This window comes from Phoenix dactylifera, chromosome 1 (genome assembly GCF_051530095.1).
Source record: "Phoenix dactylifera cultivar Ajwa chromosome 1, Ajwa_hap1_PhDact_Kaust_v1.1, whole genome shotgun sequence".
Taxonomy (NCBI): domain Eukaryota; kingdom Viridiplantae; phylum Streptophyta; class Magnoliopsida; order Arecales; family Arecaceae; genus Phoenix; species Phoenix dactylifera.
This window is the reverse complement of record NC_143190.1, coordinates 59152206-59179454: the sequence shown is the minus strand read 5'-3', so window position 1 is coordinate 59179454 and position 27249 is coordinate 59152206. Positions and strand designations below refer to the sequence as shown.

General features: G+C 39.5%; 2 protein-coding genes across 3 annotated transcripts; both read right to left on the bottom strand.

Annotated features, from left to right (window-relative positions):
• Nucleotides 1–1993: 1993 nt before the first annotated feature.
• LOC148715440 (uncharacterized) lies at nt 1994–5549 on the bottom strand. 2 transcript variants are annotated; one of them, XM_089926149.1, is made up of 3 exons: nt 3229–4476; nt 2379–2852; nt 1994–2276 (listed from the first exon to the last, which is right to left on the bottom strand). In XM_089926149.1, the coding sequence occupies exons 1-3, from the start codon at nt 3463–3465 to the stop codon at nt 2109–2111; spliced, it is 879 nt and encodes a 292-aa protein (XP_089782275.1). In that variant the 5' UTR covers nt 3466–4476; the 3' UTR covers nt 1994–2108. The 2 variants fall into 2 exon arrangements, 1 of the variants encoding a protein (XP_089782275.1); XR_016397803.1 differs by lacking the exons at nt 2379–2852; nt 3229–4476 and adding an exon at nt 5285–5549.
• Nucleotides 5550–16435: 10886 nt separating this feature from the next.
• On the bottom strand, nt 16436–19188 carry LOC103696735 (heat stress transcription factor A-4b-like). The gene is made up of 3 exons (XM_008778447.6): nt 18992–19188; nt 18475–18842; nt 16436–17729 (listed from the first exon to the last, which is right to left on the bottom strand). Exons 2-3 carry the CDS (start codon nt 18694–18696, stop codon nt 16596–16598), a joined length of 1356 nt encoding a protein of 451 aa, XP_008776669.4. The 5' UTR covers nt 18697–18842; nt 18992–19188; the 3' UTR covers nt 16436–16595.
• Nucleotides 19189–27249: the final 8061 nt, after the last annotated feature.

Sequence of the window (27249 nt, the reverse complement as noted above, 5' to 3'; positions counted from 1 at the left end):
TCGCCCTCTCCTGAGTCAGAGCATGATGATATGCCCGCTAGGGGCGAAGACGATGAGTCCGTTGGACCATGTCCAGGAGGTCCAGAGGATGAGTCCGTCCTGATCAGTTTCAGGACGCATATAGCAGCTTCCATCTGGAGGCAACAGGTATTGTTTATTTGTTATAGCATTATATTTTGTTTATTGATGTTTTATAAAGTAGTAGTAATTATACATTTATATTACAGGAACGGGCTCCACTAAAGTGCATGAACCATACTGCCAAGGTTGGTGAATGGAAGTGGTGGTCTTCAAACCAACCAAATACCAGGTTCAAAGCACTATTGAGGCAGTCGGGCCTCATAGAGTTAGTACAGTGCTCTTATCGATTCACCGATAAGATTCTGATTTCGGGCTTCGTAGAGAGATGGCAGCCCGAGACGAACACCTTCCATATACCATTTGGCGAGATCACTATCACGTTGGATGATGTATCCGCCATTTTAGGGATTCCTGTCGCAGGTGCCTCAGTAGCAGTTTCTCCTGAGAGGATGAGTGATCGGGATGTTGAGGAGCTACTTGTGGAGTTGTTGGGGGTGTCAGCTGGAGACGCGCGTCAGGAGGTACTGTCATCGCGCGGTCAGTCTGTGAGGATGGAGTGGCTGAGGACTCAGTTTCACTCTGTATCTGATAGAGACAGCCAGCAGAGGATAGAGTGTGCAGCACGAGCCTATTTGTTATTTTTGTTAGGCTGCACACTCTTTGCTGATAAGAGTGGGACCAGGGTGCCTCTAGCGTATCTGTGTTTACTGCGGGATCTGGATAGGGTGAGCACATATGCCTGGGGTACAGCTGCCTTAGCATATTTGTATCGGCAGTTGGGGATTGCGTCGAGGTCATCAGTGAGACAGATCAGTGGTTATATGACGCTTCTGCAGGCATGGATTTATGAGCATTTTCCAGCACTCAGTCCTCACCCGTCGCTTGAGTATACTGATGCCAGTCCCCGCGTGCACCGCTGGATGCCCGGTACTCCATCCCGTACCACGATGGACCATTTAGTGGTTCTACGTGAATCATTGGACCTTTTGAGCATCGATGAGGTACGTATCATATTACCATTTGCTTGTGTTTGTCAGTACTTTTAATATGCGATATAGTATAAAACTGAAATGGACCTTTTGTTTTGCAGGTTATTTGGGATCCCCATCATCGGCTTCGGGGAGATCGCCCATATGTTGATATCGCATTTTTTAGTGGCTCCATCAAGTGCCTTGATATCGTAGAACCCTATCATCCAGAAAGGGTTCTTAGACAGTTTGGTCGTATTCAGACCATCCCTCGAGCGCCACTAGCCCCTACGCGAGCCAACAGAGGTTCCACAGCAGGCTCGTACCGGATACATTACTCCTATATGGATCAGCTTTGGGAGCGGTGGGAGGACCACGTGCTGAGCCAGGCGAGCAGGAGCCACCCAGTTACCCGGCCATCAGACAGCGTACCGGGATACATGGAGTGGTATCTCCGTATCACGCACGTTGCAGTTCAGCCTCCTCATCTGCGCTCGAGTACTCATTCTGGAGCTAGGGGAGGTCATGATGATGCTGACATGCACCGGCGGCGTATTGCAGATGCACTCGGTATCAGTACCGACATTGTACGGATGGGTCCCTCAGAGGCTACGTCACTAGGTGCCGGGCACCTATTTCATGCTATTTGTCAGATGCATCAGTTACTTCTGGGTGATGAGCCTGGCCCGAGTACAGCACCCTCTCATTCGGATCCAGCACCCTCTCATTCGGACGTACAGCAGTACACGCGTCGATGACGGCGTCATAGGGATTGATGATGGAGCCTTTATTTTGATTATGTAGCTTCGACTTTTTTTTTTGTGTAATTTGAAACTGTTGATATTAATGAAAAATATATATTTTTGGTACATTTACGTGTAATCTTTGTAAAGCCTGGCCCGTTCTATTTTACACAAATATAACAGTGCACATAACAATCAATCTAACAATGCGAAGACAGATATTTTTTGATTTATATTGATGATGGAGTTTCACAGTACATGACTCTAAGAGCCCAAAAAAATTTACAACTTTCAAAAATTGTACATATCTAAACAATCAATCTAACTCTACTGTCTCGCTAATTATAACATTAGGTGAGATGCTCTCTTTGAACTGTTGAATCCGGGCTTCATATGAATTTTCCCATCCGGTAGCACAAGGAAGATGATATTTTCGCCAGTTGGTCGCTACTGGCGGAACGGAATGTCCCGGCAACAAGAACACCTTCAAAATTAGAAATAAGAAAATATTAATAGCTACAAAATTATAAATAAGCAAAATTAAATAAGCAAAATTAAATATTCGCAAGTGTTGTGAACGTAGTACCTCAACAAAATGATTTCCATTTACGAATCCAATAGCGATATCTTTGCGGGATAGAAGAGGTACTGGCACAGAACGGAGAGGTAGGAAGGTCAGACATTGTTGCAACGAGAGATGGTATAGGACAACATTATAGCAGGATGCTATAAGATGACCCATGTCCGGCATAGTCATCCATCTGTCATATGGTGGACAATCATCATAATAGGATAATGCATGAGTGATCTCAGCAATCGTCCCTTCCACACCATATAATGTGCGATAGTGGTCCGAATGACATTGCAACTCTTGCAATAAATCCTTCCTAACACGCACCCAGTCATCTTCTCCAAATCCCAGTAAGTCAGCTATTGCCCTAAATCCGCAATTCCCATCAGCTTTTACATCCTTGATATGCTGGATGTATGGTCTCAAGGCAGAAGGAATAGCATCAATATAGATAATGGGCGTATGTGACTGGGCTCTAGTACGAAAAACCTGCAAATAATATCAAATGATAGAAAATATGTAACAATGGCAGAAATATCCAAATAGTTATCCGTCTCAGCACATCCCGTACCGGCACGGCACGTACCGACATGTCCCGTATCGGCACATCTCGGCACGGCACATCCCGTATCGGCACATCTCGGCACGGCACATCCCGTATCGGCACATCTCGGCACGGCACGTCCCGACATGTCCCGTATCGGCACATCTCGGCACGGCACGTCCCGACATGTCCCGTATCGGCACATCTCGACACGGCACGTCCCGACATGTCCCGTATCGGCACATCACATACCGGCACGGCACGGACCGTCCCGTAGACGTTGTGATACCTATTGTAAGGAAATAAATATTTGGTACTTACCTTTTGCTTGGGCCGCCTCTTTTGAATCTGAGTAGATGGATTGCGGATGGTAACTTTCTCAACACCAGGTGAATAACTATCCTGTCCAGATAGAACCAACTCAAACGCAGACGGGTCACGTCGAGTAGACGTATCAACCTTCATTGAAGCGCGCCCACGTGAACCGGTCTTCCGTTTTGCAGGCTCTAAAAGAGGTATACTATCTGGACTTGCAATCTCTCGTAACTTCTTGATCATCTGCAATTGAGAAGCCCCATCTAACTTCTTGAATCGTAGCGCAATCAAATCTAACTCTGCATCACAACTCAACTGAATTGGCTGCACGGGGGGGGTAGGCACAATATCAAGTTTCCTCCAATGAGGATCTATGCAGTCGAGAGGAATGGGCCGACCTTCCACCCTGTACCGCGCAATCTGGTGAGCACATGGTATACCATGTGTGCGTCGAATAGCGCACCCACAATTTGAATCATCAAACGCAACTGAATTGGCTCGTTTCGATTGGGCGAGGACATGATTTAACGCACTTATAGATATGAAACCTCGCAACTCTTTGAATTCAGCTGGCTTGAAGTTGTGCTGCACTACCAATAAACTCTTCTCCAATGAGGCTTTAACGGAGCTGTGCTGCAACTCAATCAATCCATGTATTCTAGTCCAAGATGACTCGAAACTTCCTTGGCTTGATCCAAGCTGCTTTTTGAGCTTTGCATGTGCACTCTCGACCCTAGTAAACAAATGAAAGTTAGATATAACAATTGAGGCAAATTAAAATTAAATGAGTCTTTATTTGTGATACCTATTTGTCGTCACATTTCCGTAGTGCCTGCATGTATCCGTCCACGCCGCAACAAATCTTTCCTTGTATCTGCTCAGCCAAGTATCTGACACATACTGTAGTGCATCTGGATAGGTACCGAACTCTCTCTGCAGTGCACTCCAGCGATCATTATACTCGTCTTCCGTGGAGGACAGCACTAGTATATTCCAACTCATAATAAATTTATCCCATTTCTCCTTCAATTCGAAAAATTTTTTGCACTTGGCCAAAACATTCCTACTAATATGCCATCTACATAATAAATGTCTAGCAGTAGGAAATACTCTATGAATTGCATTCATCAAAGCCAAGTCTCTATCTGTAACAATCAACTCAGGCAAAACATCATCAGCTATGACACTGCGCAATCTCTCTAATGCCCAAGTATAGCTTTCTTCCCGCTCAGAATTTAAGTATACAAAAGCAATTGAAAATATCATGTCAGTAGATGTCACCCCCACAATCTCTAAGAGCGGAAGACGATACCTATTCGTCTTGTACGTGCAATCCATTATCAACACACGGAGAAATGCACGGAACAAATCAATGCTGCCAGGGTGTGCCCAAAATAAGTCATGCACAACATCCGTATTAGTACAATTCCTATGCCACTCAATATATTTAGCCTCTGATAATTTACCTAATAGATGTTGCATTTCAGACCTCCCGGCTTTCTCTACAACCTTAAACCGTTGACGTACATTGTAGATAGTCTTGATAGTCGTAACATTGAGGGCATCTCTTTCCTTCAATGTGGATAATATGTCCTTTGGACGAACCAAACTCTTTGACATATCCACTAACAATTCCGTCTCCTGCTCAGATAATCTCCCTGCATATGAGTGCCCCTCCAGATTCTCTGCAGCGGGATGATTGTGCACTCCACATACGACCAGTAATATCCAATCATCTGCAGTATCCAATTTCTTTCCTCTTAATGCAAAAGGGCATCCACACTTCTTTGTCCCACAGGCAGTCTTTATTCGCTTTTCTTTTTTGGTTCGGTACGTCCCACCCCTCTCACAACCTAACGTAATTCTGGGTTTCTTAGAAATGGTACCTGCATCGGATGATTTGATTACAACAACAAAACCATTTCGCCTCCCAGCTTCACGACACCAATTACACAAGTCCTCTCTACTCTTGAAGATCTATACATTAAACAATTTATGTAAGTACACAGTTGTAAAAATAGCTCGCTAAACTAATACAAAATTGCACAATACATTATAATACCTCGTAAGTTGTAAATTCGCTTGTATAATCCAGTACAAATTCTGATTCAATTATACTCGATTCGGTTGTAGCATAGCCCTACATATAAAATAATTTATCACCAAGAATTAATGAATCAGAGGATCTGTTCGGCACAAAATTCAGCACGGCACGCGATTTGGCACCAGAAGCCTTCTGTTCGGCTGCACAGTGCCGAACAGAAGGCTTCTGTTCGGCTGCACAGAGCCGGACAGAACCCTTCTGTTCGGCTGCACAGTGCCGGACAGAAGCCCTCTGTTCGGCACTGTGCAGCCGAACAGAAGGCTTCTGTTCGGTTGAGGGTTGCCGAACAGAAGGCTTCTATTCGGCACTGTTCAGCCGAACAAAAGTCTTTTGTTCGGCGATCCAGTGCCGAACGGAGCACGAACCGTGAAAAAAAAAAAATTTCGAAACAAGGTGGAACACGTACCTTTGCGGCCGATTCTTCGTCCCAAATCACTAGTTGCTTGTCCATGCTTCGAATGGGGCTTAAATCTCCTTCAAAGATCGCCTAAACGATGTAAATGGATCGAGGGGTTTAAGGGGGGTTTGAGAGGTGTTTTTTTTTTTCTTTTCAAAACGAAACGGAGGAGGAGGAAGGGGGGGTGTACTGAGAAAATTTCAAGGGCAATATGGTAATTACACCAAAGATTAGTTTGGGTATTTTATTTTGGTTTTTGGGGGGTGTCCTTAGCAATAGGGGGGGTGTATATAGAACCACCCCATAAAAACGTGCTTCCGGAACGAACTTTAAAGTCCAGTTGTGCCCACTCTGATCATAAATAAGTAAATAACTCAATCCCATGACATGATCCTAGAAGGATAAGTGTGCAATATATCTTGAAATTTTTTGGCTGTTAATCCACTTTTATTCTGATGGGATTTTTTTTACAAAAAAAAGAAAGAATAAAAAAAGCATGGATCTCTTCTTTTTTTTTTTTGAGCAAAGATTTACTCAGGATTGGAGGTACACATATCAAGAAGAATTTTGTGCTATCAGTCCACTTCTGATGGAGATCTTCCTCGGCTTATCGATAAAATCCAAAAGCAAAATGTGAAGGAATCACTGTGGTGAGATGTGATTAAAAAAGAAAAGAAAAGAAAAATCTCAGCTATAGAGTTGTGTGAATAGATCTTTAGAGCTATAGATGAAACCGGTTCAACTAAATTTTCCCAGGCCAATAAGGAGGCGAAGCATTAAGCTTGGGAAACTAGGCAAGCTGCCTAGTATTTGTCCAAAAAATAATTTAAAAAAATTCTGCTAGCCGTTCAGATGGTGTACATGGTTTGCAAATTAAATACGGTCTTGAATAGGGCTATGAATCAATTACCACGCTTTTTAATTCATAGATTAGGCTCACTAAGACCTGCAATAAAATGCTTAGGCTCAAGTAATAGGGATTTTAAAGTTAAGCATATGTAAGTATTACTAGGGGTCTATATGTGGAGCTTAAATTATTGTTTTTCAGGAAACCAGTCCCACCACTCTGTCTGGCTGCCAAAAGAAATGCACCAGTCTCGGCATGCCAAATGCCGAGACTGGTTCATTTTCAATTAGAGGACTAAGGCCCTGTTTGGGGGAGCTGTTGGCAGTAGAGCTGTTAGAAGTAGAGCTGTTGGAAGTAGAGCTGTCTGAAGTAGAGCTGTTATAAAAAGCTGTTTGCTGTTTGGTAACTACATTCGTAAAGTGCTGTGATACTTTGTTTTGTGTTTGGTAAACAAACTGAGAAAGTACTTTTGTATGACAAAATTACCATAAAGGACATTGCATAGTATTATACAACAGAACATAATAAAACATAACATAAATTAATACATAAATATACGATATAGTATAATATTATTGTAATATAAAATAATATTATGTTAATATAGCATAATAGTAATATAATTATTAGAGTAAATTAATATTTGGTAATTTAACATAATATTAAATTATTTAACATAACATATTAATGTATTATGATATAATGTAATATATATTATATTTATAGTATAATACAATAATAAAAGTATAAAATATTATAATTGTTAGTATAAATTAATTTCTCATAATATAACATAATATAAAATTATTTAAAATAACATATTAATGTATTATAATGTAATGTAATATAATACAATATTTAGAGTATAATACAATAATAAAGGTATAAAAATTATAATTATTATTATAAATTAATTTGCCATAATATAACATAATATTAAATTATTTAAAATAACATATTAATGTATTATAATGTAATGTAATATAATATAATATTTATAGTATAATACAATAATAAAGTTATAAAATATTATAATTATTAGTATAAATTAATTTTCCATAATATAACATAATATTAAATTATTTAACATAACATATTAATGTATTATGATATAATATAATATGATATTATATTTATAGTATAATACAAAAATAAAGGTATAAAATATTATAATTATTAGTATAAATTAATTTTTCATAATATAACATAATATTAAATTATTTAACATAGCATATTAATGTATTATGATATAATATAATATGATATTATATTTATAGTATCACACAAAAATAAAGGTATAAAATATTATAATTATTAGTATAAAATAATTTCCCATAATAATTTTTCATAATTTTTCATAAAATAATTTTCCGCGGTCCAGGGGCTCTTCTTCGTGGTCCACGCTCGAGGAGGACCTCAGCGTGGGCCGCGAGGTTGATGATAAAAAAAAAACAATAGATTGATTCTGGAAGGTATGGAAAAGGATTAAAATTTTTTTTTCTAAAATGTGGTTGAAGAGATGCATACAAAAATTGAAAAGAAAAATACATTTTCTTACGAAAGGGAGTCTGACGGCTAGGGTTCTTGGCTCCAGCAGATTTTTAGGTTTATAAAGGGACAAACTATGTAATTATGTTATTTTAATATGGGCATTTTTGTCAAAAATACAGCTTTCCAAAAAAGCTGAAACAGCTTCCTCTCAAAAGCTCCAAATTGGAGCTTCCTCCCAAAAGCTGTTTTCAGCTTCCCGCAAAAGCTGAAACAGCTTTTTGAAAAATTTACCAAACACAGTTTTTTTATCTAAAAGTACTTTTGGAGGGCCAGAAAGTGCTTTCTGACCCTCCAAAAGCTCTCCCAAACAGGGCCTAAATTACTAAGAAATTACAACAAAATCTCCATATGAACCAAGGGGCTTATACCCCACCGTCAGAACAACAGCCATTAATGTAAGCTAGGCTAAATAATTGCTGATACAAAACTATCACCTGGCGTATAACCAATCTAGGAACCGTTTTTAAGTCCACTAATTAACCTTTCAAACAAACTTCTCAAATCCTTAGATATCTAAATAGCTTGATATCATTTTCTTCGCCAACAACCATCAACTAGAACCAGTTGATGCTAATAGAGAATTGGCCATCAATTGGTGATTTAGAAATCTATGTGGAAATAGGGACAATCACGTGAGATATCCTACATTAGGAACTTCTTTTTAGCAAACTATATATTGAGCAACTAGATTCTCGATGCTTGATATATTTGCTTGCTCTTTCAATCGCTAGTCCTCATCTTTATTACTTAATGATTATCCACTTATGCTATGTTTTATACCCACTTGTATGTTGTGTTATATAGATCAGCTGGAGACCAAGGCTATCATCAGATGATCAAATCTAAAGGAAAGTAATTAAAATTCCGGTAGACAGATTGGTTAGTGGTAGTTAGTCTCGAGGATCAACATCCAGAATATTAATGAAATGATCTAGCCATCTTTAGCCAAATAGGTAGTTAATAACAATGGTAAGGACCAACTTTTTTTCTGATATTTTATTCTGTATACACGAAGCATATAAGCAACCGAACGTCTATATCTTTTCCTAAAATATCACGCCAATGTCCAGCCATTTCTGCTGACTGGGACAAAACCCATCCCAAGGTTCAACCATGAACTAGAAAGGTAGTGAAGCAGAGCCCCAACCCCAATCAACAGAAGGAAGACGACATCTCTACACCATGCACCTGAAGAAGAAGAAGAAAAAAGAAAACTTTGAACTGCATATAGGGACATACCCCAGGAATCAATATGGCCTCTGGCCAATGATATTGCCATGGGGATCATACTCGCACACGACGAAAGTGTCCCCACCGCTACAAATGACCTTGGCGCACCCAAGCCTCTTTGTCGTCCCCTACACCATCTGGGTGTAATGGCTTCAGTCGGCGTTAGACTCGCACGTATTGCTTCGATAGTTGTAGGATCCCTGCTCGGCCACCCAAGCCGCGACGGCATCTGCTATGCTTCCCTTTCCCCCAGAAGAGGTTCTCGCCCATGGGACAATAACCTTGTACATAAAACTTTATTTAAGAAAGAAAAGAAGAAAAAAAATACCGAGAGGCGGCCATCGAGACCTTTCTTGAACCCTTCCTGCGAACAAAATGCAAAAGCCAGAGCTACTACTCTTATAAGACGGTCAATTAAAAAAGAAGAAAAGAGGGGCGGAGAAAAACAATATACCTCGATGATTCAAAACCTGGTTCACGGGACTTGGCCTTTGTCCTTTCCTTTTCAGAGTATATCTTGAAATATTTCACCATTACTTGAGAAAAAAAAAAGAAAAAATAAAAGCAAAAAGGAAAAAAAATGATATAATGATCAAAAGATTGCTGAGAGAAAGTTCGAGGCAAAAAATGAGAAAAGGAGAAGAAGAAGCAGGATTTGTACTGTTCTTGGAGGGCTTGGGATCTTCAAGGATTCGAGTTTGAGTGGCCATGGCTGCTTTGCACTAAATCACAAGAGAAGTGGAGAGAGTGGCGATGATTTAAGGGTTTCAAGGGAGGAAAGATGTTAGGGTTTTGTTGGCTCCAAGAAGCCTGACTTGATCTACCAAATTTGCTTTATTTATGAATGGAGGCAGTAGATTGATGTCGGCGCAGGAGGGAGGAGAAGAGGGGAGGAGACACTTATAAGCGCTAAGGCATCAATGGAGAGATGACTAATATTTGAATGGCCCCCAGCGACGCTTATAAGCGTCGTTGTAGGTTCAACCTTTAGACGACGCTTTTTAAGCGTCGTCGATTCTGAAGCTTTACCAACGCTTTTTAGAAGCGTCGGCAAAGTTTGGCGTTGAACCAAAATTTTCTGACGCTTTCTTTTTATGTAATGCCAAGTTCCTCGACGAGTACACGAGAGCGCAGTCCCCTCACCCTTGGTTGGCATACGACCCGGTGTAGTTCTCCAACTCGGGGCTCCACTGGAGAGGAGGGAGCCTGAGCCGTGCCCGCACTGCATTGTGCGAGTTCAGAAACTCGGCAACACTGCTCGTCAAGCCAAGGGCTCGGTGAGCAAGGAGGAGGGGGGGGGGGGGGGGGGAGGAGGAGGAGCGTGGAAAGGAAGTTGGTGATGGCCATGGAATAAGGGATGGAATAGAGAGATCGAAGGTTTGTTCTTTCTTGGAGTTAATGAGGACTTGGGGGATGTTAGGGGATTATATAAGCATTGTTGGCAGGGTGCAAATATAGGGCTGGTTGAGATCATGTGGTGGGTATCCGAAATCGGAGGCTGAGGGCACGCCAATGAATGTGAGGAAGGGAAGGAGGAATAGAAGTAGGAATAAAAGTTGAGCTCATTCTTCCACTCCCAGCTGATGAATTCCATCGTGAGAAGTAATGTTTGCGTTTTTGATGTCGGATGGCTATCAAACTATTGTGCATGCTGGACTTCAAAATGAGGCACAGGATTCTCGAATTTGTATTTGATGTAGGACCCACAAGAAACTTGGCATGTCTGAGATGATGAGGGACTCGGTACCATTTCTTTCCTGCCAGAGAATTAATTCCAATAATTAATCTTTAATAGAGACAAACGTTTTCTTGGACAAAATAATAACATTTGGAATTATTGTGGGAAGGTATACTGATGATAAATGTCAGGAAAACACATGATCCCATGAGAGATCGTATTGATCCGTTGGTTGTTTATTTGTCTGACTTATTGGGCGTCGCTGTGATGGCTTCAATGTGTCAGACCGAAGAAAAAGGAGAGAGCATTTGATGATCGGTATGTTAAAGGATGGTGGCTTTTGTCCATCCAGTTCTGATCTTTAAGATGGAAGCACCGAGTCAATCCAAACACATCTCAGGGGAATTCTCTTACTACTCCGCCGTATTGCATGCAATGCTGCTTACTATAATAATTTGAAGGTGTTTTATTTTTTGTTTGAGGTGCTGGAGTTCCAAATGGATCGGGTCGGACATGAGTGCCTCCAACTCAACTCAATTTTCTATTCCGGTCTTAATTTTGGACACATGCATAACTCAATAGAAGATTGAGTCAGGTCGGGTTGGGTCCACCGCTACAATTTTTGACCCAACGGTTCATTTGAGTCGGATTGAGTCCATGTATAACCCGGACTCAACCTAAATAATTCGGATCCGGTTCGGATCAACCCATCCATGGTTTCAAAACTTGTTTGCACCCCACGAGTCTAAATAATTTTACAGATTCAGATCGGGGCGGATCGTAGGATTGAAAATCCAAAATTACCAAAATTTCAAATAAGTCGGGTCAGGTCAGATCTGAATTCAGTAAATCCAGACTCCGACCTAGAAAATAGAACGGGTACAATTTTAGGATCCGACCCGGCCTCATGGGTCCTCCAAAATAGGCCAAGTCAGGTCTAAACAGATCGGGTTGGGTCACGAGTCAACCTAGCCTATTTGCAGCCTTAGAGGTGACAAGGTGAATGGAATGACAGAAAGAAACCAAAGCCCTTGGAACAACCCTCCTTCCAAAGAGGCCCAGGTTATTGGCCTAACAGATATTGTTAACATCAGGGTGGAATGCATCAATGTATAATGGGCTAAAGAACCCATTTTTAGTGTTTTCTTCCATCGTTAACAAACAAAAAGAAGCTTGGATTACTTAATCAAGACCACGTTGGTAACATTCATAGACATCACACAGGAAATGGTTCTACTGGCCGAGTATTGACTAGATCGAAGGCAATCTATCTACGGTCATCAAATGGATCGACAGCCACCCAATACTCAAAGCAAGTATCAACTATTACTCTTTGGATATACGAGATATCAATAGAATAGCCAACCAGTGGAAAGGATGGCTTATTCCATCTGGAATTCTGGATGGGAAATTATCCCCATACTCTTTTTTTCTTAGATGTTGGGCTGTTCTCATCGAGAAATTATATTCTACACGGCATGCACCACGTGGCCATACAAGCTGCCAATCATAGCTGGTCGTCCTTTCATGTAGTGAGGCATTAAGATGAGCGCTTAACAAATAGAGACCACAAGAACGAGCAGCTGTAATTGGTGGCTGGCATGCTCGAAATATAATTTCTCATCCTCATGCCCATATTATAAACAGTCAGCTGTACCAAAAAATAATTAAAATAAGTAAATAAATAAATTGGAGGAAAAGACAAAAATAAGGGGAAAATCGAACTGGAATCCAAGATTTATCCACTTTGTAATGAATGGCAACCTTCTCACTAGCGCTGGAAAGGAGGAATCAAGCACATTGCGTCAATCCTACCAAAGTAAACAGTCTGAAGTAGATACTTAAGTAGATACTAATCCTAATAACCGCGCACACAACTAGCTGCAGCATAAAGACATGAAAAGATGGCAGAAATGTTGAATTATGGTGAATGGCCCTATGATATTAGTCAAGGTACCATTGGAGAGTACGAGCTGGTTAACAACTATCATCATATCCAAACCTGATTCCTTCGAAGGGAAGAGACGTGCAACCATCGAAGTCACCAACCCATTTGACACTAGTTTTTCTTGGCCACCCGATGACTAGAAAGTTTCTGAAGACGATGGCCTAACCTCTGATAACAAGAGCTCGTAGTTGTCGTCGTCTGGAAATTCCCCTCCCTTGCCTCTGATGGTGGGACGGATAAAGAGAAAACTTTCGATTTAAGCATCCAAGGCTTTCCTTTGGCCAACCATAAAGAGAACTTGAATAACTTAGCACCAACTATAACTTAACTCTCCGGTCGCCGGAGTGCACAATAATCATAATCTTTATATTGGTGGACTACACAATGGATTAGACATAAAAAGCAAGATTAGGGTAACCATTACATCCAAATGACAGTGCACGCGCTCTTTTAATGCTAGTAATATGTAGAAAGGCTTCGCAACAACAAAATAAACGTTACAGTTTGCAACATTTGCAAAAACCTACTGCAAACAAAAAACATGAATTAGCCAAAATTAATATATGTAGCCTTACCCATGTGATAAAAAAATTTCGCACATCATACCAAGGGAGTTCGATGGTAAACCTTAGTTTCCAAAATATGTTTTCCGAGACCACCTAAAAGTACTCTCCAGTAAAGCCTAGTTGCAGAACAACTCTCCAATGTATCAGAAATCCATGCATCACTGCGCTCTTAGCATCACTCACCTGTATCTCTTCTCAAAGTTCAAATCTGCTACCTTACCAGACTTCTCTGGCAGCTTGAAATTCTGCAGCTGATAACATAGTGAAGCTCCCTCTTTAGGAACTGCACTACCACCCGTCAACATCTTTCTTAAGTTTACTTTTTCCCATACTACAACCAAGATCATTTGAGGTGATCGGTTCTGGTCTTCTATGCAAGAGACCTTTTTCACCAAATCTTTATTATTCAGCCCCATCAGCATTATCCATCAAGTAACTTTTCTAAATTTTCGTAACATCTTTCCACCATTACCGTATTTTTTTTAAGAATGCATCGCAATATACAATTTGAAAATAATATAAACATATATATATATAAAGATTTCTTATGCTGGACTCGACAAAAGTAATTGCGAAAGGATAGACATGTCCTCTTGCATGTTTCTTCTTGACGCATGCATCGTGTATGATAGTCCAAGAACTTCAATAAAGGAAATCCCTTTAACCCACCAAAAATATTTTGTCAGACATTAATTATTATGCGTCTCCTACACACTGGTGAAAAGGCAGGAAGAAAGCTGATACGCTTTTCACAAATCCAAATGTACACACCTATTAGCTTCCCGTTTCCAAAGGCCCGAAAACGCGAGTCTCTGGAAGAAACCAACCTTCAACCTTAATCCAAGAATATTGTAACCCATTCAAGATCTTAAGTTTACTAGAATATCAAACCAGCCAATGAAACAATCCCATATTCATTCACTAGAGACAAAGCACCACATCTTATCAATACATAACTAACAACTTCGAAAAGAAAAAAGTGAAAGAAAAAACTCCCAATGTTCGTTGGTGGTGAAGTGTTATTTTTATTGACAACTAAACAGGCCTTGAAACATCATTACATATTCTCCGTCATTTTCTTAAACTTCCCATCCAAATTACATAAATTGGAAGTTTCAGTGAATTTGTAAAGGACCAAAATGGATCATGATGGACCTTTCGTTGATTACTGCAATCAGGCAATCTTACTATCTTAAATACGTAAGTCATTCACAGACCTATAAATCTCCATTCTCAAAGTTATTATCTAAACTCTTGATAAGATTTGAAGAATTAGTATAAAATGATTACAATCTAAAGGTGCCCCTCGGAATCACCCCAGCCTAAACCATATCTATGTTCCTAGAAGGAAGGCAACTAATTATTTATTTAGCATACAGGACTGGTTGCCTCTAAAGGAAACTAAATTGCATAGAGGTGTAAAACAATAAAAAATAATGTTGATACTTGCAGCAGCTGTCTCATTAACCAAGGCAGAATCCAATCCACCCATAATCTTTGTTAAAGTTCAAGAATAGTTGATCAAAATGTGGTCCAATTTAATGGGCATATAATGAAAATCACAATGAAGAGGGTCCTCCTGATATCTCATTCTCTTTAGAACTCTTAAAACATGTACCAGAGAAGAGACAATGGTCCAAATATGAGCCTAAAGAAAATCTTCTAGATTTTACCATAATGGATTGCGTGCAAATGGAGCGAAAGCTAGAGGCAGTTCTTTGTTTTAGTTTGAATCAGAGACAGGACTGATGGAACAGTAACAAACTCTATCTTTCTACAAATGATTATGGCTACATGCAAACAACTCACTGCTGATGCAGAATTTTGACAAAATATAGCATCAAAATTATTATCTTACAATTAATTCACATTTTCTATCAAAGCTTAGTATAATTACAGCACAAAACAAATCAATCAATTTGTGCATCAAATGGTTAACATGATAAATGATTTTCAAAAAGAATTGTAATGGAACTACATGTAGCCACTAAGATAAAATTCCTTTAGAAATCAATAAACAAAAATGGGTCAATTCAATTATTGATCCTTAAAATTCTTGGTATGCACTGCTTCATTATATGCCAACCAATGACTTGGACAGACCTTATATTCTACATATTTCTGACATTGCAACAATATTGATATGTTCAAATGTATTATGCCCTAGTGAAGAGGTAATCATAAGATAGATAATACAAAGTAACAGGTTTACCTGACAGAAGTATATCTTTGGGACCAGGGAAAAGGATCCATTTTTTTCTGATGTAAAATAAAAATAAAGATGGTCATCAAATCAGTGGCATTTCAGTTGAGCTCAGGCTTCTAATGAGCAAACAACAAACAGTCCAAGTTAAGCAAGGCTAGATTATATATCATGATTTTGAACAAAAAATGGGCATGTTGGCCTCAAACCATCAATAAGAAGCATCAAGGTTGAGCCTGAAATTACATTTGGCCCCACCTAGCCTGCCCAAGTTGCACATGTTTTCCTAATTTTCCCATGCATATCGAAGTTCCTGTATTGAGAACGGTGGTGTTCATTATGTATCATTATCCAAGTTGCACATATTTACCTAACATTTGTGCAACAAATAAGCTTCCTCTAATCCGTCAGTTCTAACCTTCAGAAGTTCCAAACACATCCACCACGATGCTGTGAATGCCTACTAAGGACACTTTCAGTTATTAACATATATTTCAAATTCAGTACATGAACATGTAGCAGTTTAAATTAACATGAAACATGCGAGATAAAGAACTAGAATGTTTTTCCCCTTCTTTTTGGGTGATAAGGCTAAACAGGAGGTGCGCTAAAATCTAACTTAATGCTTAAATCCATCTCATGTCACTAGCGCCAAGATGAATCCATAAATTAATGAAATATCATAACAGTGCAACAACAAATTACTTTTGTACTAATGATGCAAGCAAGAGAAATAGAAGTTGAATGTAGAACATCTTTATCGTACATGAATATAACCAGTCATACCTCACTGTCAAGCTGCAAAATCTACCACCAAAAACAGTCAAATCTAAAACAAAAGAACTATCATCATGTTTTCTCAGCTGAAGTGAGATGTCCCATCTTGTCTGCAAGGTGGTCGACATTCTTCCTGCTCCACCAAATATTTCCCCTCTCTGCCATCTTTGCTTCAGATCTTCTGTCATTTGCATCTCGTCTTTCTGACTGGACCTCCTGAGTGTCAGAGGAACCAGGAGTCTCTGTGAGAAATTGTTCCCAGAACACATCATTTACACCAGTAGGCACGGTAGAAGCAGCAGTCCCAGCAGCTCTATCTCTCGATGAATCACACTCAGGAGCGGCAGGCTCTGCATTTACATCTATCTCAGAAGCCTTACTCCTTATATCTGTGTGAATCTCTGTTAAGGGAAGAGCTGGGCTTTCTGCATAACTTGTAGATTCTGCCAGCTCTGGCGATGAACCAATATCTCCCAGACAAGGTGAAGAAGGGTGCAATTTAGGTGATGGTGATTGCAGATTCACATCAGTGTCCCCTGATGATGCATGCATCTCTGTAAGAACTACACCAGACGGCAGCGAAGGTAAAACACTGTCATAGTACATCTCTTCACCAGAAGCTTGACTCACACCTCGGAACAAATTCTCCAGCGAATTCAAGGATGATTCCATCTTCTCGAATGGCTCTATGTCGAACGCATGCATAGATGCAATGTCTGATTTCTCACTGCTCGTACCCTGGAAAGACATGATACGTTTCTCTTCCATATTAGCATCCTCACAGAAGTAATTGGCTTTGGGCAATCTCCTCTTCTTGCTGTGAAATTCAGATTGCTGGACAAAGTTAGAGAAAAATCCAGGTTTCTGCACTATTTCGGTCAAGAAGGCCATCATATGTCTCTGGCGGTGCTCCATAGTGTGTAATCTCTCCTCCAAAGATTGCATTTGCTGCTCCATTCCATGCTGTTGCTGAGCGTGACTCTGAAGTTCTGATATAAGCAAACCCTTCTCACAATTGAGCCTCTCAATTTCCTCCTCAAGCTCACGTCTTTCTGATTCTGCTAACGGCCCTGAGTTGCCCTGGTGTTGCAGCGAATGGCTGTGTATTGGCTTGCGTCTATGAATATTTTTCAAGAGATGCCTCTGGCCCCTTATAAAGTCCTCGTTTGCAAATTCCCACTGGTCAGGATCTATTTTTCTAAAACCCTGGAAAGGGACAGAAGAAATATGAATTCATGCTAAGAAGAGTATATCAGCGACCATTACAATTCCTAAATGCAAAACTGAATTATAAACCAAAGGCACAAACAGCAAAAAAAGGAAAAAAATGAGAGAAGTGATCAAGGGCATAGATGAAAGACTGTTTCCATTATCCTGGATTATATGTATGTAAATCTTTTTTTTTTCCAAAGGAGAAGGGATTATATGTATGTAAATCAATAAGGCCATCCATGAAAAGGTTCCTGATCTGTCCATGGAATACAGCCCCCTCTTAGATCACTTGCATGCATTGCGAGTGCCGTATTTCAGTTATACACTCAATACTAACATTAAATTTTTCAATGAAGTTCTGGAAAACATTCTGCAATATAAGCCAAATAAAACCATTACTAACCAATTCAAAGTTTTTTCTTTTTCCACCCCCCCAAAAAAGGTTCAGGATCGCATAAAAAGTAAGCAACTCATATTCTTGGATGGGATTATCGACAGGGAGTGCATATTTGAGTCGAATGTGCATATAGTATTAAAATTCTACCCTAAAGCACTGTAATCTAGTGTATTAGATTACATCCTGTTCATATATCACCAAGAAAAATCATGCTGTTCATAGAGACAGCATAAACCAGTTCAAATGATAAGAGAAACAAGAAAAGGCAAAGGATTCGAGACCAATTAATAAAATCCCATTGGAAAGATGAGTTCTTTCATTCTTCCAATCAGGCTCACTTACATAAGTATTAAGCTGCCTGACGAAGCTGGAGAAGTTGTTGTGCTTGAAGTACTTGGGCAGCAAATCCCTGGCGAACTCCGGCGGTTTCCACACGATGAAGCTGGCATTAGTGGGGCTCCACGACACAATGGAATTCGTCGACGGGTCATCCACCATGTCATACGTCTTGGTGAGGAACGGCGGCGGGGAATTCGATCCTGATCCCCCCTGCGACCCCTCCATCCTATCAATCAATCAAATCCAATCCAATCCGACCAATCTCTCACGGCCAATTCCCCTCCTCTCATCCCACCCTCATCGGAATCCTCTCTCTCCATCTGCAACCTCCATTGATCCAAACAAGTTCAGATCCGCGAACGCCTTCACATCTACAATTGGGGTTGGATTTCAGTTGACTGCGTGATATCTAAGGTCAAAACCCTAAAAAACCCTAGATTTTTTTCATGGATTCATCACCAGCCCCAGAAAATTTCGGCAGTAGGAGAGGAGGAAAAAAAAATAGGCGAGTTTTTCGTACCTATCAAAAGGCAGCAGAGCGGTAACGCGAAACAAAGATTTTTTTTTTCGATAATTTGATGCGCGCGTAAACGATGTTCTTATAGTACTGCGAGACTTTTGCTGAATTTTCTAGAAGAAGAATGGAGAACAGAATAGAAGAATAGAGGAGACATCCGTGAGACTTCGGAAATAACCCGGGTTACAGCGCGGAGTCACGAGTTTTCTTTGGGGAGTAGACCGCTCTTTTTATCTTTTATCTTTTGACTATCACCGATGTCCAAACCAATATTCTTATCCATGATATTGGTGATTTGCTGGTTGGGTGTTTTTTTTTTTTTTTTTGAAGGATGTTGGGATTTTTTTTTTAATAAATTTATTTGGGTTTTTTTTTGGAGGGACTGTCATAATTAATGATTCATATTTGCATTATTTTTCATTTATAAAGAGGTATCCGTAAAATTAATTAGTACCTGCTTTGTCTTTTAATAGAATAGTTTTTCGCACGAGAGAAAAAATTCTCTTAATAGAATTATTTAGGCTTTTTTTGAGAAGCCATCAAAATTAATGGGTCTATATATGATGGCATAGTCCAACTTATTCAATTTATTGTTCTTGTTGTATTTTATGAATGTTTGTATAATTATAGGATTCATAATTTTATTTGAGAAAAACCGCTCTAATATGATGGGTGTCTGAGTGGTTGAAAGTGACAGAATCTCTCGTAATAGATTTGGTGAATGGTGATGTTTTATTCCTCAATTTATTTCTTTTCCAGTAATAGGGTTTTTGCTTTCTTGAGTTCAGAAAGAAATATAGCTTTCATGTATTTTCACTAAGTTAAATAGATAAAAAGGAACTCTACCTTTTTAGCTTTCCGCCTCTTATTGATAAGATGAGATGAATGATGGAGTGAAAAATAGAAATAATAGAGGACTGTAGCTAGGGTAAGAAAGTCAAGCCAACTCATTTTTGTTGCAATGAATTAAAGAAACCTTCTTCCATCCTCTTTTTCATCCATGCTCTTGACTATATTATTCTAATAGAAATATCTTAACCAATTCCACAATGCCGCCATCGCCAAATGGCAGAAAAGTAATTTTAGTATGATTTAATATTAAAAATATTATAAACTAATAGCCAATTCTGATTTTCAATTCCACTTCTTATTTTATACCATATTTTAGAAAGAGACACAAAAAAAGAAAAATAATAATTTATAATAACGAGCCCTTCTTTTCAATTCCACTTCTCATTTTATACCATATTTTAGAGACAAAAAGAAGGATAATAATAAAAAAAGCAGTATTGTACGTTTCCACGCACGCTCTTCCTATATGAGCTTATCCTTCAATTTATTTAATTTATCAAAACTATATACGACAAAAGAAAATCTATCCCCAAATTGAGACCATCATCATCCTTTATGTCAGCCATGTCCACCACATGTATTCAGAGGCTGAGGCATTCGCAATTGTTGATGGGCAGCCTTCAGCATTCCAATCTCAAACGACCTGTTTTGTTTGTAATATATAGTTTTCAAAAAAAAAATAGTATTTTTATGAAAATAAATTTTTCGTATTTTATAGAAAAAAATTCATAAAAAAATAAAAAAACTACTTTTGATCGGTTGAAAATTAGAGTTTTTTTTTTGTTACAATAACCACTTATTCTAAAATTTTAAGTTAATAAAATGAGGTAAATTTATTTATATATTTTATATTTTCTTACTATATGAGCCGAACTTTTCTTTAAGGGATGAGCCCAACATGTGAAATTTTTAATAATAGGATTAAAGAGTGCGAAGAGCTGAAGACAGGATTCGAACTCAAGATCTCTATTTTGATACCATATTACAATCACCACTTGTCCTAAAAACTTAAGTTAATAGAAAAAGATAGATTTATTTATATACTTTATATTTTTTTATTTTTTAAAAAAAGTATATTTAAGTTATTAAAATTTATAAATAAAATTTTTTTTTCTTTATTAAAGATATAATAGGTATTTCATACAACTTTTCTAAAATAATAAATGCTCAATCAAATTTAAATCACTTTAAAATGTGTCATTTTTTTATGATCAATTAGATACACAAAAACTATTTTTTCCGACATATATTTTACCCTTTTTTTTTTCTTTTTTTTCTTTTGTCAAGACGCTCTATGTTTAATTTTCTTTTTATGGCCATCATCCCGGTCCCCACTTCGTGTCTCCATTTTGGTGCAGCACAGCTTATTTCCAATGCCGCAGCCTTCTCATGCACCATTTCCCACTCACGGTCCCACAGTGCCTGCAAGCTGTAGTTTATGCTTCCCTCTTTTCTGGAATACAAACTCGTTACGTCTTCAGGGAAACCAAGGACAGGTTGTAAATGTTCTGGGCTTTATGGGAAACTTTGGCTTGCTATCATGGAATTATTCCAAGACGTCATGCCTTATGTCGCCCTTGAGCTCCGGACTTGCCAGACTCATCCTGACTTGAGTGGGGTTGCTGATGTGGTGGAGTGCACTCCAACAAAGAACTAGGGCTTCCTTTCCCTTTGGCATTCTATGCTTTCCCACGTATTAGTAATTATTTTTATGAGTGATTTGATCCAAGGGAGAAAGAATAGAGGACTTTTTGCATGAATCGAAATTAGTCAATGAAGTGGAGATGAAGTCTATAAGGACGTCTTTCTAATAAACTCTCATGATTTTAAAAAAGAGAAGCATCCATTATCTTCTTCGTGCACATTAATAGTTGGAGGTTAATAAATCGATTTATCAAAGCAAAAATTATTAGTTGCTCCGATAACATTGGCCACACTTTTCTAAATTCAAGAATTGGTTTAGATAGGCGGGCATGGTGATGACTTTTGTAACTCTATTTTACAGCTTTCTAAAGAATAGAAATAAGAGATGAAAGAAGATAGGATGATAGAATAAATGATGCGACATCTTCGCATCAAGTATTGCTTCTGGATTCAAAAAGGTCGTTTGATTTCTACCTCAGCGCCAATCAAATCTAAGTAGCATCAAAATATTTTGTTTAAAACAGTTCCGCGGTGCAAAGCTTATGATGAGCATTAATTATGGGCATAATTTGTTGCGTCATTTCTAGATATGAAAAAAAAAAGAAGTAAAAGATGAACATTTTTGTCCAAAGACTCATGAACAAGGAAATGCCTGGAATCTTAAAGAATGGAGCTTTCCCGCTAGAATATGGTGATACCATGGGACCCAGCCAGTCCATAGACGGGTCCAAGAGGAGAACCCCCACGGCTTCCTTCAACTTGGGCTCCAATCTGTCTATTCTGGTTTTAATTTTATTCAGCAAGTTGAAGACAGCGATATATTTGAAGTTTCTTCGATGTCACCAGGATTGTAACGGTCCAATGTTTCTTCCTCTCCAAGGCACCATAGACTTTGGTTCTAAAAATCCTTGGATTTCATCAGCTGACTCGTCACGGTGTCCAAGAAGGTTTAGACCTTGCCCCATCTCTCTAGAATTAGGACTTTGTATGTCACTCTGGTGCCAAATGTGGAGGGCAATTTCTTGCACGGTCTCTGGGATTGTGAAATGAAAGAGATTGTTGCGGGGACGGCCTTTGGCCGGAGCCTCACACAACAGCATAGCCCATATTAAGCTAGCAGAAAAAGAGGACGCTTCGGCCCGTGCGTCCAGCGCAGACGGGGGGAGATTGGTGCCCTCACGGTTTTGTCCCACAAAAGGTCCCTCTAGAGGAAAGGATTTCCACCCCTCATTTAAGGCACAGAAAATTTCCGCTACTAGCCGATGTTGGACTAAATTTAAAGCCCCCTCCCCCCGCAACATAGCCCCCCAGCGGGAAGATCCTATGTCGGATTTTACCCGCCAGCCCCCCAGGCAACCTGAGGGGTAGTCAATGGAGAAAGGAGACGCCCCTTCCTGGCGCGCCATCTGTTGCGAGGACGACCTTTGGCCCGAGGTATTGTCCGCTTTGGGCGCTCCAGCCCGCGCGTCCAGCGCAGATGGGGGGAGATTGGTGCCCTCACGGTTTTGTCCCACAAAAGAGCCCTCGAGAGGAAAGAATTTCCACCCCTCATTTAAGGCACAGAACATTTCCACTACTAGCCGATGTTGGACTAAATTAAAAGCCCCCTTCCCCCGCAATATAGCCCCCCCAGCGGGAAGATCCTATGTCGGATTTTACCCGCCAGCCCCCCAGGCAACCTGAGGGGTAGTCAATGGAGAAAGGAGACGCCCCTTCCTGGCGCGCCATCTGTTGCGGGGACGACCTTTGGCCCGAGGTATTGTCCGCTTTGGGCGCTCCAGCCCGCGCGTCCAGCGCAGATGGGGGGAGACTGGTGTCCTCACGGTTTTGTCCCACAAAAGGGCCCTCGAGAGGAAAGGATTTCCACCCCCCATAAAAGCGCCTTCGAGAGGAAAGGATTTTCATTCCCCATTTAAGGTACAGAACCTTTCCGAAGTAGGATCGCATTATTCGTGATTGCGACATGTCGCTCCGTCAAGCGTTGTTAGTTACAGCTGGGTGTGGTGACTTCACTTAAGTTTGTCCACAAAGGAAAGATTAGTTAGTTTAATGCGATCCTACTTCGTCATCTACATCTTCGAACTATTTGGAAATAAGTGCAAAAGATAAGTAATGTTTAAGATAGCTCATTAACCAAATTGTGTGACTATATATGCTCATAATCATAGGATAGGGCTAGCGAGACCTTCGGCAATCCTCATTATCATCATTGCCGGCACCATATAAACTCAGCTCAAATTTTGTGAGTTGAATTCTTCCTATGGATCTGAGTTTGAACGATATAAAGCTTGTCAATGTTACTCGTTGAATTGATCTTCCATTGCGTAACAATTACCACATTTGAGGAACCAAAAAACTTTTAGAACTATCATAGCTTCGCCTCTTAGAGTGATCAACAATTCTCTCCGAATTTATTTCTTCATCTTGAACTCTACAGCTCTCTCACAATGGCCTTGGCAACTGGGGAGCCTTCATTGGTGGAGTAAATCTACCAATTTATCCATTAACTGTTTATTAGGTTCTCCAACAATCAGAAACATTGGAAATTAGTTTCGACGATCACCAAAGGTTTCATAATTAGAAATCATGAAGGTACAATTGTGGCTGATGGGGACTCACTTGCACCAGAAATGACTGCACCCATCCTGGAGCTACAGGTTACATGGGCTTCTTTAGATTGTTTGATAGGTTTGGGTTGAAGGAGATTCTTGGGCTATTAACATCACTTGGATTCAAGAAAAAGAAATTGTGATCACCATTTCTGCATCCTGTTCATGCTTCCATGGATAAATTTTGAGCTTCCAATTCTTCAAATGGATATAGAGAAGTGAACCAGGTTAATCTTCCGGTGGCTAACATCGGTTGCGGGCTTCAGGATTTTCCATCCTTTGCAAGTGCTGATGCTGCAAGTTATATTTAAGGGAAAATCATAAAACATCCGAAGCTATGGGAGATAAAAATGAATTAGAATCCTCTCTAATTACTTGCAAACCACTTTGCTTAAAAAAAAAAAATCTCATGCAAATCTCCAATTCGTTACCTGTTGTTTGCTTGGTCACTCGTTGTTGATCGATCGGACTCAACTAAATAGACAATTGGCTCTCCATTTCTAGATGATGTGGAAAGGATATGAAGCCCAAACACCAAAATTCTTTTTGTCAAAAATCTAAAGAGCAAGGCATGGAAAAACAATGCATTAAAAACTATAAAATCAAAATGGCATTTTTTTACTGCAAAGCATATCTATCGAAAGGTAAATAGAGCTACGGATTAAATGATGTCTTTCATAATTGATCACTTAAATTACGTAATTTGGGGCCACTTGACATGTGCTCCGAATGCCTTCCATAAATATGTTATTTTTTTGACTTTTTTTGAATGTATTTATATTAGAACAGTATAATTATCCATTTTAGCCAAAAAAAAAGAAAAGAAAAATTGTTGATCCAACTCAGACTTGACGCATGGTTGAAGTTAAGATAAGGGATTCTGCACGGCCCCAAATTAAGCCCCGTCTTCTAGTTGGTTCAAATATGGATCTCATAAAATTGGAGGTGATAGGAGCAAATATGAGACACCTGATTTAATGTATAAAAATTAATACAAAAATCTAGATACATCCTAAACAAAATTAAATCCAATTCAGATGCTACCCGATCTAGACCCACCTATTGATGTATTGGATCTTTGTCTAAACTTTTAGACCAGAAGACTATCTGTTCATATAAAAGCTTGGGCTGGCCGAGCCCAGGCAGGCTTGCCGTCCAGTCGCATGTGGGCTGACTCCATTTAGCCCTAACTCCACCCGTAGGCGATAAGCCTGGCCACTCCTTCAAATACTCGGGAAGATTGGGAAAGACCACCGAGAGATCATAGAGCAAGCATTTGTTGCTAATTATTATCCTTTATTCCCATTCAATATCTCAGGCTTCTTGTTATCCTTTATATATTTCTTCTTCAATCTTCTATGTTTCGAATACTGGATGGAGTAGTCTTAGATACATGGGGCCTTTTGAAGAACTAGTTTAGGAATAGGATGAGGGTGGTGACGAGGGAAAGAAAGGAAAAAGAAAAGAATACGGGGGTAAACTAGGGGTCTCCTTGGTATTGTATTTGTATTTTATTTTTATTTTCAAAATCTAAGAAGAAAAATGAATTAGATTGGACAACAACAATTACAATGGAAGCATTTTGTTTCTAAGTTATTTATGAATTAATCTTTGCAGCTTTTGGCAGCCAAGATTTATTGCTTCTAAAAATAGCAAAAGTAAAAACAAGAAATAGCTTAAGCTTGCAAATGCTACGACATCAAGTCCATGTAGCATTAACTAATTTATATAGAAACAAAACATAAAACAACAACAATACTTGATGTGGCCTAAATCTAATTCGCCCATTATAGGTCGATGTGGCAAGTGTTTTGAAAAAAATTGAATTTGAAATTCTATTGGGATCCAAATAAAGAAGGAAATTATATCAGATTTGAATCCAGATAAGAAAAAAGTTACAACAATCTCTTAATTTTCGCCTCCAAATTCTAATGGATCTATGCTTCCTCTTCTATATAAATAAAACTAAAGGGCTCTAAAATAGGAGAGGAATGACCAAAGGCTCCTGAGCATGGATGGTGAGAGGGTCTCAAAGTGAGAAGCACCCAAGAAGGGGCTCTCAGGGCAAGAGGTTCCCATGAAGAAGCTTTCAAGCTCTCATAGCTACCTCTGTACCTGACACCTCTTCCACGAACATTACCACACGCTATCTCCTCTTCAGATAGGACGCATGTCCTTGGAGACCAGGGTGTGCATCCCTAGAGGTCACCTTTCCATGTCACCCAAGATGCGAGCACTATAGGTATGGGACGTGTGACCACCGACCAGAGCCACATCGAGCTCTCAAACTAAGCTTCCGGGTCAAGTACTTCAAGCCGAGCTCTCCTACCGAGCACTCAAGACCGAGCATTCAAAGCTAGGCACTCAAGGCCTAACAATTCGAACAGATTATCTCTGCTTTGATGTTTTTTATTATATCTCCTCTTACTATTTCACACAATTATTTTAAAGCACTGACTGACTTAAGTATCATAGAAGGCTCAGCTGGATTCATCCCGGCAAGTCTTTCTCTTTTCTTTGTGTTGGCACTCCGTCTTCCACCATCATGGATTGAGGGGGTTGATCTGCACCCTCCATACCTCTAGATCATCAAAAGATGATTGGCAGGATTTGGGTATCAATAATATTAAACAAGCCTTGAGTTACCTGGTATGATTTATTCTTAATTTGGTTTCAGATTTTTGAACATAAGAGACGAGGACAGGAAGTGGAAGAACAAGGAGGAAGAAAAATGTCAATAGTTATTTAAAACTCCAATGAAAATCTTATGATTATCCAACGCAAAAGATTGAGAGAGAGAGAGAGAGAGAGAGAGAGAGAGAGAGAGAGGCGATCCTTGACTAAAATCTAACAAAGGCAAAACCCTTAGGCATCTAGTTATGCCTTAGCATGTCCCAGCAGGAAATGCAGTGGTCCAAAGAGTCAGACGGTCCAAAGGGGCATTATGCATGAAGTGCGCATAATTTTTGCATCAAGTTATTTAAGGCAGTCTTTTGCGAGGTATTGATGCATCTTTTCAACTGTCCCTCTTTGCTTATCCTCCTTTATTTCGGTGCTAATAGCATCAAATGAAAAAAAACCCTGTGTTACGGAAATTTTTTAAGCCTGCCTACCTCGTAACATATATAACTTACCAAATCCTGGCTTCTAGTTCTT